This window comes from Sceloporus undulatus, chromosome 5, assembly GCF_019175285.1.
Source record: "Sceloporus undulatus isolate JIND9_A2432 ecotype Alabama chromosome 5, SceUnd_v1.1, whole genome shotgun sequence".
NCBI classification, from domain to species: domain Eukaryota; kingdom Metazoa; phylum Chordata; class Lepidosauria; order Squamata; family Phrynosomatidae; genus Sceloporus; species Sceloporus undulatus.
This window is the reverse complement of record NC_056526.1, coordinates 177,341,462-177,357,895: the sequence shown is the minus strand read 5'-3', so window position 1 is coordinate 177,357,895 and position 16,434 is coordinate 177,341,462. Positions and strand designations below refer to the sequence as shown.

The window sequence follows — 16,434 nt, the reverse complement described above, 5'->3', positions numbered from 1 at the left end:
CCATGTGGAAATAGGGAGTTTTTCAAAGTCCAGAAAATGTAAAGTCCATTTGCATATCAACAGGTCAAATGTACATGAATGCTAACTTACCAAGTTACCACTGATTCTGTGAGTCATTGGGTCTAACAAGATTATAGGCCTAGGTTTTTATTTATTTGAATCCCATTACAGTAGGTTTGGAGGAGTAAATATTTCATACAACTAACTTTAATCTTGGGCTATATATAATTGGGGCTCGGCAATGAGCCCCTTGTCCTTTAGTTTGTTTTATTAAGCGATTTCTGACTACAGGCTTTGTCTGTTCTGTGACGTCTTTAAAATGTGCTTTATACACAAGCCACAGATATTGACATGTTCACATGATGTCCTGGCTAAAGAATAGAAACTGAAAGGATGATGATGTGAGCCAGGGCTGGGGACCAGGCCTTCCAGCTGTTGTTGGACTTCACCTCCCAGTATTCTCCACACGGGCTCTCCGAGGGCTGCTGGGAGTTGTAGTCCAAAAAACTGATGGCCCATATGACTCTCACCTCTGTGTACTTACATTAAGATGAGAGAAATAGTGATGTTGAACCCATGCGGTAAAAAAGACCTTTGTACATTATAAGCCCCAAGTCACCAGAGGCAAAGTATGCATTTCTCCCACATCTGGAGACTCAAGGCAATTTACAATTTATAAAAGAACAATACCGCTGAAAACATATAAAAAATGAATATTGGAATGAAACTGTTCACTTTATTAAGATGACTGGAAATTACACTTAAAAAGATAAAATGCAACTGAAAGATAAACATCAATTAAAACAGTTCAGTTTTAAAACAATACAACACCTTCGTCTTCAAAACCCCAGTTCCAATTTTTCAGAAGAACAAATTTGGGGTGAGAAGGGGCAGAACACTCAGATATCACTCTGGTAAGGAGGAAGAAGCCCTTCTCACCCCAAAGTGAGAATCAAGCCCCAGGAAACACATAGGCTTAGCATCAAAGATACAGCTGGAAGGTTTGCTGTTGTCGTGGCCTTCAAGCCGTTTCTGACTTATGGCGACCCTAAGGGAACCCTATCATGGGGTTTTCTTGGCAAATTTGTTCAGAGGAGGCTTGCCATTGCATCCTCTGAGGCTAAGAGAGTGGTACTTGCTCAAGGTCACCCACAGATGGGGTTGCCATAATTGGACAGGCAATTTGAAGACACATGATGTACACACAGTGACCCCTATGGCAAACAGACTTTCTCAGAGTGACCAGATGCCCCTTTTCCAAGACCTGTCCTCCATTCAACCTTCCATCCAGGAGTAGGCCCAAAATGTCCTCCATTTTGAGCATGACAAAGAAACACAAATTCCCATTTCTATGAGTGTTTTTTGTTTTTATTTGGCCATGTCCTCATTCTTCCTTTCACAGCCTCCACTTTGCCTCCTGCATGACAAAGAAGATCCAAGGCACATTCTTAGGAGTGTTTTTAGTTTTAATTTGGTCATGTCCTCCCTTTTTTAATCGAATGTCCTACATTTTGCTGTGCCTCGTCCTCCTCTTTCTGGTCCCCTTGGAACCAGGCTTTCCTTTTGTATTTCCTTTGCAAGAAGAAACAGAAAGTCAAGAGCACTTCAGGCAAGGAGCAGCAACAGCAGCAGCTGCTACATTGTTTCTGTTTCCTCTGTTTTGCTACAAGTTTGGAAGCAAATCCAAGCCAAAAACCAAAAACAAACGAAACTGGAAACCAAAAGTAGAAAAGGAAACTGTCCTGCCCTAAAATGTCCTCCTCCTCCTCCTCCATCCCCTCAGCTAGAAAAGGCAGGCAGCCTGGAGAAGAGAGTCCCAATGGAGGTCCTCCAGAGGTGACCAGGGGCGTTCCTCCATTTCAGCCTCTCTCTTCAGGAGGAATCCAAAACGCCTTCCATTGCTTTTGAGCAGAGCTAAGCAGCCTGAATGGACCTCCTTTTGTGAAGGAAGACCCCCTAAAGGTTTGTGGAGAAGAAGAAGATGCCTCCGAAGAGGAGCAAGGGCCAGAGGGTCCCCCCTGGGCCCCCCTCCCTCGGCCCCCTTGCCCTCCTCCTCCTTCCCGGGGCTGAGGTCTTCCCGCCCGGGCTGAGGCCTTCAAGGAGGACCCCGCAGCATCCGCCAAATCAGCTGCAAACACGGGTCTCTGGGGATCGTGAGAAGGCAGCGGGACGCGGTGGTGCTCTTTGGCGAACCGAGGACAGCAGCAGTGGCCAGAAGGGACCCAGCACCAGTGAGTAGCAGCAGCCAGCTCCAAGAGGGAAGAGGATGGGTCTAGGGGTTTCCTCCACCTGGAGGCCTCCTTTCAGGCTTGCAACTCCCATCATCCCCAGCTCCTTCAGCCTCTGAGGACACTTGTTGGGGATGATGGGAGTTGTCATCAACCAGGATGAACAGACACCTCCCTTCGAGGTCCTTAGAGTCTTTGTACTTTTATGTTGTGACCAATACATTTCATGTCCCTCTGAATGCCCTACGTTTTTTGTGGTGAAGTGAAGAACAGCACACAGATCCCAGGATACTGTACAGGGGAACCATGCCAGTAGTTCTGTGAGAGGTTTAGCCTTCTTGTCAGAGCACCTGGTGCTACAACAAACTACAGATCCCGGATACCGTAGAATGTGCCTTCAAGTCACCTCTCCAGTTATGGGGACCCCCATTAATCGTAGAGTTTCCTTAGGCAATAAAAACTTGGAGGTGCTTTGCCATTGCCTTGCTTTGAAAGTTCTCGCAGCACTTGGTATCCTTGGTGGTCTCCCTTCCAAGGACTAACCAGGCCAGAGCCTGCTTCTCTGAATCAAAAGTGGAGAGTGTGCAAGGAGGAGGGGTGCATCAGTCTATGGGACTCCTTGAGTTTCCACGTGATGACCCATTAAGAGAATGAAACCTGCCTCTGGATTGGAATTAGGATTGCTCAAAGCAGAGGTCTAACAGGAAGCCCCCTCTGAAGGCTAGTAATGGGGCCCCTTTCTTGCCATCAGAGGTGTTGACAGCATTATCCTACAAGTCATGGACGATAGATTAGATGGTCATATCTTCCCCTGGATGACTTTTGGAAAGTCACACTCCTCAACCTCAGAAGATGGCAATGGCCAACCCCCTCTGAAGAAACTTGCCAAGAAAATGCCATGATAGGGTTGCCTTAGGCTTGCCATATATCGGAAAAGACTTGAAGGCACACAACAACGCAAACCTTCCAACTGTATCTTGCTTTTAAGAAGTTATCACACGAAGGAGATCAGAAGTTTATCTCATGAATATCCCAGAAAAATCGTGTAATTACACATAATGATTTCACATAAAGTCACACAAAAGTGCCATTAAAGTGGTCACAAAGAAGCATTAATGCAGGATTTCAACGACAATGCATTTCCAATATTGCTTTATTTGCACAATTGTGTGATTATATGGATTATGAGTCAAACCAAAAAAAAAAAGAAAAAAAAACAAAAAAAAAAAAAAAAACAAAACAAAAATAAAAAAAAAAAAAAAAAAAAAAAAAAAAAAACAAAAAAAAAAAAAAAAAAAAAAAGAAAAAAAAAAAAAAACAAAAAAAAAAATCCCGCAGCAACTCAGACGTGTGGAAATTCTATTCTTTTTCACAATTTTTTGTTATCAAAAAAAAAAACAAAAATACAAAAAAAAAAAACAGAACAAACCAACAAAAAAAAACAAAAAAAATAAAAAAAGAAACAAAAAAAACCGAAAAACAGACAAACCAAAAAAAAACAAAACAAAACACCAAAAGAGAAAAAGAAACAAAAAAACAATAAAAAAACCGAAAAAGAAAAAAGAAAGAAAAAACAAACCAAAAAAACAAAAAAAAAAAAAACAAAACAATTCTTGTCAAACCAAAAAAAAACAAAAAAAAGCAAAAAAACATTATATAATAGCAAAAAACAAAATAAAAAAACACACGAAAAAACAAAAAACAACAACCAACCAAAAAAAAACACAAAAAAAAAAAAGAAAAAAACAACAAAAAAAAAAAAAAAAAGAAAAACCAAAAACAACAAACACACAAAAAACAAAACAAGAAAAAAACAAAAACAAAAAAAAAAAAAAACCACCAAAAATTCTTCTTTAGCACAAAACCAAACACAAAAAAAACCCAAAAAAAAAAAAAAAAAAAAAAAAAAAAAAAACAAAAAAAAAAAAAAAAATAACAAAAAAAAAAAAAAAAAAACAAACAAAACAACAACAAAAAAAAAAAACCCAACAAAAAAAAAAAAAATCAACCCGAAACAAAAAAACACCACAAAAAAAAAAAACCAACAAAAACGCCAAAATTTTTACAAAAAGAAAACACAAAAACAAAAAAAAAAAACAAAAAAACCACAAAAAACAACACACAAAACAGACAACAATAAAAAAAAAAAAGAAAAAAAAAGACAAAAAACCCCAAAAAAAACAACACCCCCCCACCCCCCCCCCCCCCCCGCAGCACAACATCAAAAGAGATAAAGAAAAAAAAAAAAAAAAAAAAAAAAAACACAAACACACAAAACCAACACAACAACAAAACATAAAAAACAAAAAAAAAAACAACAAACAAAAACAAAAAAAGGCAAAAAAAAAAAAAGAAAAAAAAAAAAACCCCAACCCAAAACCAAAAAAAACCAAAAAAAAAAGGTCCACCAAAAAAAAAAAAAGAAAAAACAAAGAAAAAAAAAAAACAAAAAAACAAACAAAAAAACAATAAAAAAACAAACAAACAAAAAAAAAAAAAAAGATTTCACCAAACAAAAGCAAAAAAAACAAAAAAAAAAAGAAAAAAAAGAAAAAAAAACAAAAACAAAAAGAAATCATATGTGCAATTACTTGCCCTTTCCGCTTCATTGCAGGATGCGTTAAATGCACTTTAAATCTCTCTTGAATGTCGAAATCAAGGGTGCATGTGTGATGAACTTTCTGTGTTTTTTTTTCATGGGTTGTGATTTGTCCACTTTGTTGTGAAGGGCTTCTTCTTCTTTACCAAGTGAAATCAGAGGATTATCCATCTCAACAACCCCATAATGGTGTTCTTCTTCTGAAGCATTGACATGGCGTGTTTCCAGAGCGGGTGTTTTATTGTTTTTACATTGAACGGTTTAATTAACGTTATCTTTAAATTGAATTTATCTTTTTAGTGGCCCGTCCAAATCACTTAATAAAGTGAACAGTTTCATTCCAATATTCATTTTTACTGTTTTATCAGGCGGTATTTGTTCTTATGTCTCAATTGTAAATTGCCTTGAGTTCCCGATGTGGGAGAAATGCAGTACTTTGCCTCTGGCGTGACTTGTGGGCTTAATCATGTACCAAAGGTCTTTTTTAGCCAGTCTGGGTTCAACATCACTATTTCGCTCATCTTAAATGTAATCACAGATGTGAGAGTCATATGGACCTCAGGTAATATTGGACTAACAACAACTCCAGCAGCCCTAGGCAGGAGAGCCAGTAGTGGAGAATACTTGGGAGGTGAAGTCCACAACACTGGAAGCGCCTGGTCCCACCCTGGCGTTACATCATCGTCCTTTCATTTCTAATTCTTTAGCCAGGACATCATGTGAACAGGTCAATAGCTGATGGCTTGGTAAGAAAGCACATTTTAAAGATGTCACAGAACAGACAAAGCTTGTAGTCAGAAATCGTTTAATAAAACAAGCTAAAAGGAAGCAGGGACTCATTGCAGAAGCACCAGAATATGATTACATAAGATTAAAGTTAATTGTGTGAAATATTTACTCCTCCAAACCTACTGAAATGGTATTCAAATTACGGTAAATACAAAACATAGGCTTAAAACCAATTGTTAAACCCAATAGAGCAGACTCACAGAATCAGTGGTAACTTGGTAAGTTAACATTTGTGTATATTTGATTGATTTGATAAATTTATTCTACCTGGGAATAATAATAGGACTTAGACCTTAATGTTCACCACTTAGCTCAGCATCTTTGCATTAGTTAGACAAGGAGACAAGGGTTCAGGGACCAGGACAAGTCTGGGAAGCACCACTTTAAGCCACACTCCATACTTTATCCTCATAGCAGCTCTGTGATGTAGGACAGACTGAGAGACACAGAGTGACAGGCCTAAATTTACCTATGGCTTTCAAGACACAGAGGAACCTAGATCACTCCCTCTAGTCACAATATTTCACTGGCTTGTTATTTCTTATCATTAGATTTTTTTATACAATGCTCCTGAATTTACCAGAATTCTGAAAGTGATTTGTAAACCAAATGATAAAAATGTGTATAAAGTTATGCCAGCATTTGTCTTGCTCAATCTTGCAGAGCACATCAAGTTGAAAAAGAATAGCAAAGTGGATTTGCTGGACTCTGAAGTATCTCATCTGCTCATTCTTTCATCCGAAGGAAAACTTTCTGAACACAGTATTATATCTGGAAGTGTTAAATCAAAGCCAAGGTAGGAAGCCTTCCATTACATTGCATAGGAATTATTTTTGGCATACCAGATGATCCTAGATATGGTATGAAAATGCAGTGCAACACGGTATTACTACAGCCGTGAGTGGGATTTTAATTGTTAATCGTGTGTTTCATCTTATTTTTTAAAACGTTTTAATTACAGTTCTTTGTCTTTGATTTTACCACTGTTAAATACTCTGAATCTTATTTTGTTGGCAGAGGAGTAGAAATTTTAATAAACAGAATCTCATTCTCAGCATTGCAGAAGTTGGGCTAGGCATGTGGTCAATGGATATTTCAAAATGTAGGATTCATATCCTGTAACAACATATTAGCTTGTGGTTGAACACAAAATGGGCGTTATGCTTATCTGCTCCCATTCTGACTTACTTTTTTCAAAACATGTAGCAAAATAAAAATACAGGATTACTTTACAATACTCAAATTACAAGGATATTTTCCCCTCTTGAAACACTCGCCCAAATCATGCAGTACATAAAGAAGTGTTAACGCTTGATTGACATCACTTGTGTACATCTTCTTTTTTCTTTCTAATAAACAGATTACTGAGAGAATTAGGAGACAAGCAAATTGTTCAAATTGCGTGTGGTGACCATCATTCCATGGCACTTTCAAAAGGTATTAAGCATCTTATACATAAAGTAATCAGTTTAGAAATTAAACACTACAAAGTGTACAATTAAAGAAAGAAAACCAGCCACATAGATGGCTAGGCAGAGTAAAACCAGGCACTGGTTAGACCAAAGGACTTCTAGTGAGCTTGGAGTGAGAAAAATTAATATGAGCATTAGCACTCCCCTAAAAGCTGCACCCCAAAGTGGTATGCACAGTTCATCTGCACTATACAGTTAGTTACAGCACCGTGATCCCACTTGAAATTGTCATGGTAGGTTGGTAAGGTAATTCTTGCTCTGCTAGGGAGCCCTAGTTCTGTGGTTCAAGGAATGAACCTTTTCGCAGAGAATTCTAAGTACTTCACCAAACTACAAATCCCAGTATTTTTTTTAGGATGGAGTCGTAATAGCTAAAGTTGAATTGTTATAACTGAGTACTGTAGACTTACTCTCTATCTCAGGGAAATTATGGCTAATGTAGGCATATCACATTAGGTCAAACCATATGAAAAGTTAAACTTCTATGATTCAGTTTAAGATCTGTTATTTAAATTCAAAGTAAGTATACCTTACTCTTCTCTTAATTTACACCAGTATATAGGGTGTTCTCCCCACACTGACACCAAACTGGTTTTTGTCTAAAAATTTACCACCCCCGGTTAAGTATACTCTATCTGCACTGTAGAAATAATGTGGTTTGACCACTTTAACTGCTACGGGTCTATCTTATCTGGGACTTGTAGTTTGTTGTGGCACCAGAGCTTTCGGACAGAGAAAGATAAATATCTCACAAAACTACAAATCCCAGAATTCCATAGCACTGAGTCTAAATAGTTGATACTGGCCTTGATTTTCAACCTGGGAACAAACAATCATGGATATTCTATCTATCCCTAGTATGTACTTTGACTGAAGCCTCTTAACAGCCTCCTAAGAGATTACCTGTGAGAGGGAAATAGCTCACACCTTTTCAGGCTTTGTAATCCCATTGAGATGAACAGATATTAACCTCTGCATGTGTGTGTATAAGTGCTGCATACAGCTATATTGCTTTTGTATTAAGGAGGAGAACTTTTTGCTTGGGGTCAAAATGAATATGGCCAACTTGGAATGGGAAGGAAAAGCAGCGCTACTGGAGAACCACAACTGGTGTGGCTTCTTGAAAATGTTCCTGTGGCCCAGATTGCAGCTGGATCAGCTCACAGCATGGCTCTTTCTTTGGCTGGCACTGTCTTTTCTTGGGGAAAGAATGTCTTCGGCCAGCTGGGGCTTGGAGACACACAAGGTAAGGGAAAATGCTACAAATGTGAGAAATGCTTGTCGCAATTATATGACCCTGCTGACTGTGCTTAGCTTCCAAGATCAGATGAGATCTGGTGCCTTTAAGTTATTTAGTGGCTCATAGTATGACACAGTCATATATGTAGAAAGGTTCTCTCAGTCATGAGGCAACCTGAGATTTTGGGTCTTTGGTTTTTGCCACAAGGGGGAGGACTTTGGCTGTTTTGCTACAGACCATTCAACAGCTATTCAGATCTCCAAGGAATGCTGTAAACCAAATCACCTTTACTTTAGGCTTCTAAAAAAATAATTTAGTTTGCAGTTATTGCCTATGTGTAGAATGCAAACAAATAAAGAAAACATTTTACATAAAAATCCCAATTGGATATACAAAGGTAAATAAAATCATTTCCAGGTATGGTGATGACTTGTTTTACTATCTGTTTTTCTTTCAGCCTGGTTTCATTTAACATTTTATTACTCTTTCAGACAGATATTCCCCTATGCATGTCAAGGCCTTGGAGCATAAGAAGACAGTGTTCATTTCATGTGGTGGAGAGCACACTGCTGTTCTTTCAAAGGTTTGTCCAGCTGTTGATGTTGTTGGTTTAATCAGCTTAGTAGCTTTGAAATTTCAAATGCAACACCTCACCTTTCAGACCTTCTATCCATTTTTAAAGCTATTTATTTGTTAAGATCATCACAGTACTGAACTTGAATGAGTTACTTTTCTTTTTTTTTACTAAAACTCCCCAAATCCCCCACCGATCATGCTCATTGGTCATAATGTTAAAAGTTTATTCCATGGGATGATTACATTACAGTGAGCACTTCCACTGGTTTATTATGTATCCTGCCTCTCAGGCTGGAGCAAAATTTACAGGAGAGAGACTGTGGTGTCATCCTACATTTCTCACCATCTTCACCCCCATCTACTTTCACTCTTGCCTCTTTTTTTTTTTCCATGAAATTGCCTTGGGAAAAACCTCACACAACAATAAAACAGGTGGCTGACTCTGACAGCTTCTGATAGTATCAGGTATTCCAAAATACACATATACCAGGCTGATATTCCAGAGGTGTAAATAGGCAATCCTATGATATAAGAATTATGATGGGCAATCATTCTGCACAGAGAAAGGGTTTGACAAGCTGGATCCAACCTTGCTTGTGTTACCATCTAGTTACCATCAAAGTAGTCTCAAATAGTATCCGAAAGAGCCACTGAAGAAGTGTGTAAACAGTTTTTCTCTCCCCTGCCACTTTTCCAGAATCCCCCAGCCAGCATGGCCAGTGAATCCCTCAGTAGCCACACTTGCTAAGGCTTATGCAAGTTATAGCCCCAAAACTTTTCCAAGCTCTGCCAAAGGCCCTTGTCACTACTGAAAAGTACCGTCATGTGCTCAATACTCAGAGGGAATTTTCTATACAAGGAGCAGCAAGAGAGAACTGACAGAGTTTCTTGCCATGTCAGTAAATTAGTAGTGCTGAAGAGTGACATGTGTTTTCTTTTGTCCATTAAGGATGGGCTGGTCTGCACCTTTGGAGCCGGTAGCCATGGACAGCTTGGCCACAACTCCACACGCAATGAGCTATTTCCACGTTTGGTAGCAGAGCTGTTTGGGGCTCGAGTATCTCAGATAGCTTGTGGAAGGTAAGGAATATCTAGCTCAGACATGATGAGGGACCAGTTTCCTCATAGCCCTTCCCATGGGCCACACCTTCCTACACAGCAACCTCCAATACTTCCTTTTTCTTTGTAGCATCCCTCAAAGTGGCAACCAAAAGCAACACTGTGTCACTTCCTGTTACCATTTTGAAAAAGAGTATCAGTGAGTCAGTGCAGTGTAGTGGCTTGAGTGCTGGACTAGGACTCCATGAGACCAGGATTTGAATCCCCACTCAGCCATGGAAACACACTGGATGACCTTAGGCAAGTCACACTCTTGAGAGAAAGGTAAAGGCAACCACCTTCCGAATGAATCTTGCCAAGAAATCCCCGTGATAGGTTTGAGAGCTAGCATGGTGTAGTGGTTTGGGTGTTGGACTAGGACCCTGGAGGCCAAGTTTCGAATCCCTGTTCAGACATGGAAATCCACTGGGTGACCTTGGGCAAGTCACACTCTTTCAGCTTCAGAGGAAGGCAATGGCAAAAATCCCTCTGAACAAACCTTATGACAGGTTAGCCTTAGGGTCGCCATAGGTCCAAAATGATGTGAAGGCACACAACAGACAAAAAGAGAAATATTTGGAGCAAAGTTTAAGGTGTTGGCATGGGGTAAATATGTTTACATGCATGGAGGTATTCTCTGTGGGTCTGGGGACAAACATTGTCTGAATATCATACTGATTTTTTTAAAAAAAACAAAACAAAAACCTGGGGTGGTTGAGATGCCTTGAGGGCTTGGTGTGGGGTTTCAGATGTCACAAAGGTAGGATTCAGGGCTCTTTGCTGCCCACTGTGCCTACCCCAGTCTAGATTGTATGGTGTCAAGGAAACAGCATCCATCAAGTGAAACCAGGAAAAGGTATCTGGTCTTCATATAATTTATCTAAGTATAATAGAGACCACAGTAAGGAAGACCAGCCCATCCACTGAGATATGGGCAAAACTTGGAAATAGTACTATTTTTTTTGGACTGTGACTCCCAGAATCCACTATAGTTCAAAAACTGAATTTTAAAAAAACTCTGGATATAGGTGGATCTTGGGCAAGTCAAATGCTCTCAGCTTCGGGGGGGGGGGGGGGGCAATAGCAAACATCCTCTCAACAAACTTTTCTAAGAAAACCCCATGATAGATTCGCCTTAGGGTCCCCATAAGTCAAAACCAACTTGAAAGCACACAACAACAACAACATATAGGATGGGCAGTATTTCTCAATCGGCCTATTCTGTTCTTGATGTGTTTCCTATCCATGCATACTTTCTCTAATAAGTTGGGGTGGATCCTTCAGAACAAGAAGAAAAAACAGTAAACATCAGGAGCGAAGCAGGAGACCGAAGGATCATGGAGTGGTGCTTGTCTTCTTCCAGATCAGAGAAGGAAAATACAGATAACAGGATTTTGGAAAATGGAATGCATCTGGCTGCACACAACTGTATTAAATAGGAAAGCAGGCAGGGAGATGAGGAAATAGTGGAAGATGGAGAAGTATTGCTAAAGCACTTGCCAAAATTATTCTAAGGAGCACCATAGTACAATTAGCCCTGTTTTAAATGATACGAGTATTTCTGGTCAGTAAGGCCAGGACAGAATTCTGAAATCTACAATGGCCCCAAATCAGATGTTGATGCTAATCCAATATTTCTGTTTCACAGCACTGAGGAAACAACGAGATACTTGACAAAACTCTTACTTTTGTAGTCAAAGCTGTTTTTTGGGTTAGGCATGGAAACACCAGCTGAGTTGGCAGGGCTTCTTCATATAATCTTTAATTCTGCTAACAGATGGCACACTCTTGTCTACGTCTCAAACCTGGGAGAAATCTATTCTTTTGGATCTGGAGCTGAAGGACAGCTTGGAAAGGGGGAGAAATGTGACCGACTAATACCTCTTCCTCTTGATTTGACTATGAACGGCCAAAAAATCATCCAAGGTAAATCATGTGTATTATTTGTACAAGTAATAGTTGTGCTGTGCAGGTAGAAATCAATGAAATTCTAAATCTAAGAAGCACCTGTAAATTACAGTTGATTATTCAGATTAACTACATGCATGCCAAGTTGTATAGAGGAACTGGAGAACAGGAAAGAAGTGTAAAAGAGAGCACTACATTTACAACAAGGGTTTTGACAGTTCTATAAGCATACGTTTTGTCTTGTGTTTATCCTTACAATTTAAGAAAACATTCTGGGTTTTGGTAAAATGTGTTATGAAGACATATGTCTTTACAGTGCAGCATTGTTACTATAACTTCTTCTAATAAACTGTTCCCTTGTTGTATGTAGCCTTGGTAGATTTCCAAATCAAACTTCTATAATTTGTGTTTTATATACAATAAATTAGTCATATTCTTTACTATCTGTTACAGATAAGAATATCTCAGAGGAAGTGGTTAAAGTCATTGCTGGAGAGAACCAAAGCATTGTTCTTCTATTAAAAGAAAAGGTAGGAAAAATTTGGAGGCAGTCAATCTCAGAGGTGTACCCATGATTTCAAATGACTTGTTGCCTCCACACAATTGGTAAACTAGTGTTTTATCCATTGTGTAAGGGTTGGGGGACATGTTACCGTCCAGATATTGCTAAACTGGAAGTTCCCTCATCCCTTATCATGGGTTGTGCTAGTTATGAGTGTTGGGAGTTAAAGTCCATCAGCATTTGGAGGGGGGCATGCATTTCCCAACTTTGCTTCACATGATGGCTTCTATTTGAGAAAAAAATGTTTTTTCAGTGCATGCATGAAGGTTATTGACTGTTTATTTTTGTAAATAAGGGTTTCTGCAACAACATATGACAGCAGAGGAATGCCCAGTCTCATTTATAAAACTTGTCACATATTGATGTGATGGGATAAGAGACTGTATCCCAGAATCGGAGAAGTGTAGTACAAAAAAGTAACTTTTTTTGAAGCACATGGAAAATGGTGTTCATAGTCTATGATGATTGTCCACCCACCACAAGGTGCACAGCAGTCTCCACATCAATGGATGATATGGACTATAGCACCCCATATTATTCAATGGTGGCAATGTGAATACTCATGCTTCAGCATGTGTGTGTTCGCATTGCTGCCATTGAATGATATCAGGTGTGGCAATCCATGGATGGTCAAATTTGTGGATCGGAAGCCTGCCTATAGGAAAGACCCACTGTACATTCTAGATTGGAAAAATGCAGTGTTCCTTCAGCTGGAGCACAGTTTGAGGAAAAGTAACTGCATTTATGGAAGAAAAACTCAGTTTTCTGGAAAATCCTAAACACTGCCTTGTTTTCCATACTATGTTTTAAAAGACAACTTATCTCTTTATAGAATAGTAACAGCATAATTTAGACATTATCCTGATCATGTTGACCATATAATATTTGGCACATTTACTCCCAGCTTCCATGGCCCTACTTTGATCATAAGTCATCAGAAGATTTTTTTTTCTGAAATCATGTTGTGGTTTTTGTCTTTCTACAGCAAAAATATGCAAATTTACACAAAATGCTTGCCATAGTAGAAGAGGAAAAGGTTGCAAAGTGGATTTCTAATTCAAATTCTGATTGTTGGCACAACATACAAAAGTAAGTTCCTGCTGGGTTTGTACAGATGCTGCAGAATTGAGGTTTAAGGGACTAGTTATGTGCAAACAGTTCTCATAGTTTAATCTTTGTGGGATGACATTCCTAATTCCAAATCAAAGATGATTATAGAATATCTTGTCTATGTGGAAAGCAGAAGTGGAGAGGAATTCTGAGAGTTGAATTACTACAGCATCTAGAGGGTTACACTGTTCCTACTCTGGGTTTAAATGGATTTGTGGTGGCATCTTTTGTAGTGGGTGATGACTCAAAGACTCCTGGGCTTGAACTAACAACTTCATGTTCTGAGGTTCAGGAACTAGTCTAGTGAGCTACTGTTGTTGTGTGTATTCAGGCCTGGAATTTCCATTAAGGGGTAAATCAGCCCCTGAAATTGATGAAGAAGTATGAGGCAGACTTTCAGGTGAGGACTGCGACAGGATAACATCTCTGCTTTGTGCTCCAAGGCAGAGAAAGCTAAGCGGAAGAATAGCTGGCTAATTGTTGATGTTAGAAAAAAATGTTTAGAAAAGGCATGGGGTAGGGACATACTAAGAGCCAATCTAAAGTGAATAATGAGTTAAAGAGGGTTTGTTAAAATAAGTTAAGAATTATGGCTATAAGATACACATGGACTAATGTCAAATTAATGTGGCAGAAGGGACTGAGAATGTGATTATGTTACATTCTGAAGATAATTTTTATTAAAAAAATGTTTACAAAATGATGTATCGTTATTAGAAAAATAACTTCAAACTTATAAAAGGTTTTTAGATGTATGTGGGAAAGGTGTGCAGAGATGTTTTATAATGTATGGAAAATATAGAAGGTGATGCAGGTGATTCTAAGGCTCAGTTAAGTAAAGTTGGAATTTAACCATTTTTGGGATGACGGAGCTATAGTTGGAAAAGAGTCACGGAGGAAAAATGAATGTTGGAGATGATATATTTGGTCAAAATGGATATGTTTGCTTTGATTAGAGTAAGGTTGTTAATGATAATACTCAAAGATCTGAAACCCCTTATTGATCTTTTTTTTTGGGGGGGGGGGACACCCAACCAAAAAAAATGAATGGCAACTTTTGGTTATTACAATAACCAAATTAATTAGAGTAGATTATTGAAAGAAGAGTTAAGCTGTGTTTGTAGATAGAGAGCTGTGAATAACTATAATGTATAACTGTCATAAGGAAGATCAGAAGTCATATTTTCTTTATTTTTCTTTATTTTTCTTTCTTTTCTTTTCTTTCACTTTTTCTTTTTTGTATTTCTTTTCTTTTTAAATAGTTTTACTGTATCTTTGACAACTTTAAATTTTAAAAGAGAAGTATGAAGTCAGACTAACAAAAACAGGCCAAGTGTGGTTTAAATTCTAGCCCCGCTCCTATTCTTGGGCAACAGAATAATGCCTTCTGTTGGTTGTACTATCCCTATTTCCCAGATCAAACAAATTATCTGAGGAATTACCTCAAGAAAACTCAGTCATGTTACGATGCTCAGTATGGAAAAGGGCTGTTCTTAAGAAGTGGACTCACAGAGAAGCTGAAGTCAATCAAAAGAACTTGGAGCAGACATTCCTCCTTGTGAATGGCAAGAACTGCTGAATTCCAAAAGCAAATGCTAAAAAACACTTTGTTCTTTTCCACCAAACAGGGAAATTAAGTTGATCTTCTCTTCTGCGGCTTGCATCAATGGAAGCTTTTGGGAGAAGAGGTAAATTGCATTCATTTTGTGGTCTGCTGATTCTGAGTAAGAGGTCTGTCAACTAGGACTGAGATAGCAAGCATAGAATAAACTTGGTTGGGTTTATCTTTTTAACAGTTAGCAAGGGGGATCGGGCAAATGAACTCTGTGGACTTCTGCAGGCATGTGCTCTTTCCAGTTACTCTTTGCAGTCAAACATAGGTTGCAAAGTGTTCACAATCTGTAAGTTTTCATAAACAAGGGAAGAGGTTGTGATTGCAACTGATCCTTTGTCTTTCTGGTAGAGAGAGAAATTGTGCAACATCCTGGAAAACTGCCAATGTGGATATGCCAGCAGTGTTTCGTTTCTCTGAGATGATTGCTGCTAAGCCTAAAGTCTTCAAAGAGGTAAGAGTTAACACTAAAGTCTTATATGTCATGTAGGGTAGATTGGAGTATTTCCACTTTTTGTCCTATAGGAAGAACAGACCAACTTTCTTATAAGAACTTCCAAGGAAGCCCATTACAACCAAAATTTAGGAATGTAGGAGAACATTTGGTTTGTTCCAAAGGCCAATTGTTTTCGCACAATTAAATTAGTATGTTGATTAAATATCCATAAATTACGACAGCAATTATAGTGGAATCATAGTGCTATAATTGTATAGTGTGAAATGTCTCCTAGTTGTTACTGTGTAGACCAGGGGTAGGCAACCTTTTTGAGCCGGGGGCCGGGTTGCTGTCCCTCAGACAACTGGGGGGCTGAAGCCAAAAAATAAATAATTAAATAATTTTTTAAAAAATTAAATATATAAATAAACCAGGACAAATGTAGGACAAAATTTTCAAATGGAAGACACTTTTTTTAAAAAATGGAGGACACGTGAAAAAATTTGCTGATTTAAAAAAAATGTTAATATAAATTACATGTTTCTGAGGCTTCTATAGACAGTTGCCCCCCAAAAGCCACAGCGGCAATCGGTGGCAGGACCGGGCTGGGGCCGGTCCCAAGGCCTCGCTGGGCCGCATCGGGCCCGCAGGCCGCAGGTTACCTACCCCTGGTGTAGACCAAGCAATATTTCTAAAGTATGCATGATAATGGGTGTGCAGAAGGTTTTTTTTAAGGGATGTGTCTGTTGCCTTTTATTTTTACTATGCCTTTTAAATTATTTTATGCTGTTGTAATTTATGGAT

The 16,434-nt window shown here is 38.7% G+C and overlaps 1 protein-coding gene across 1 annotated transcript in view; it reads left to right on the top strand.

Annotated features, from left to right (window-relative positions):
- Nucleotides 1-1,981: 1,981 nt before the first annotated feature.
- LOC121931730 (E3 ISG15--protein ligase HERC5-like) overlaps nucleotides 1,982-16,434 on the top strand; it is a 39,361-nt gene continuing 24,908 nt past the window's right edge. The window contains exons 1-11 of the mRNA XM_042469710.1: nucleotides 1,982-2,231; nucleotides 6,280-6,412; nucleotides 6,977-7,053; nucleotides 8,113-8,334; nucleotides 8,820-8,911; nucleotides 9,854-9,984; nucleotides 11,780-11,928; nucleotides 12,364-12,440; nucleotides 13,458-13,561; nucleotides 15,211-15,270; nucleotides 15,546-15,648. Coding sequence (XP_042325644.1) covers nucleotides 1,982-2,231; nucleotides 6,280-6,412; nucleotides 6,977-7,053; nucleotides 8,113-8,334; nucleotides 8,820-8,911; nucleotides 9,854-9,984; nucleotides 11,780-11,928; nucleotides 12,364-12,440; nucleotides 13,458-13,561; nucleotides 15,211-15,270; nucleotides 15,546-15,648 — 1,398 coding nt within the window. The remainder of the gene's footprint in view (nucleotides 2,232-6,279; nucleotides 6,413-6,976; nucleotides 7,054-8,112; nucleotides 8,335-8,819; nucleotides 8,912-9,853; nucleotides 9,985-11,779; nucleotides 11,929-12,363; nucleotides 12,441-13,457; nucleotides 13,562-15,210; nucleotides 15,271-15,545; nucleotides 15,649-16,434) is intronic.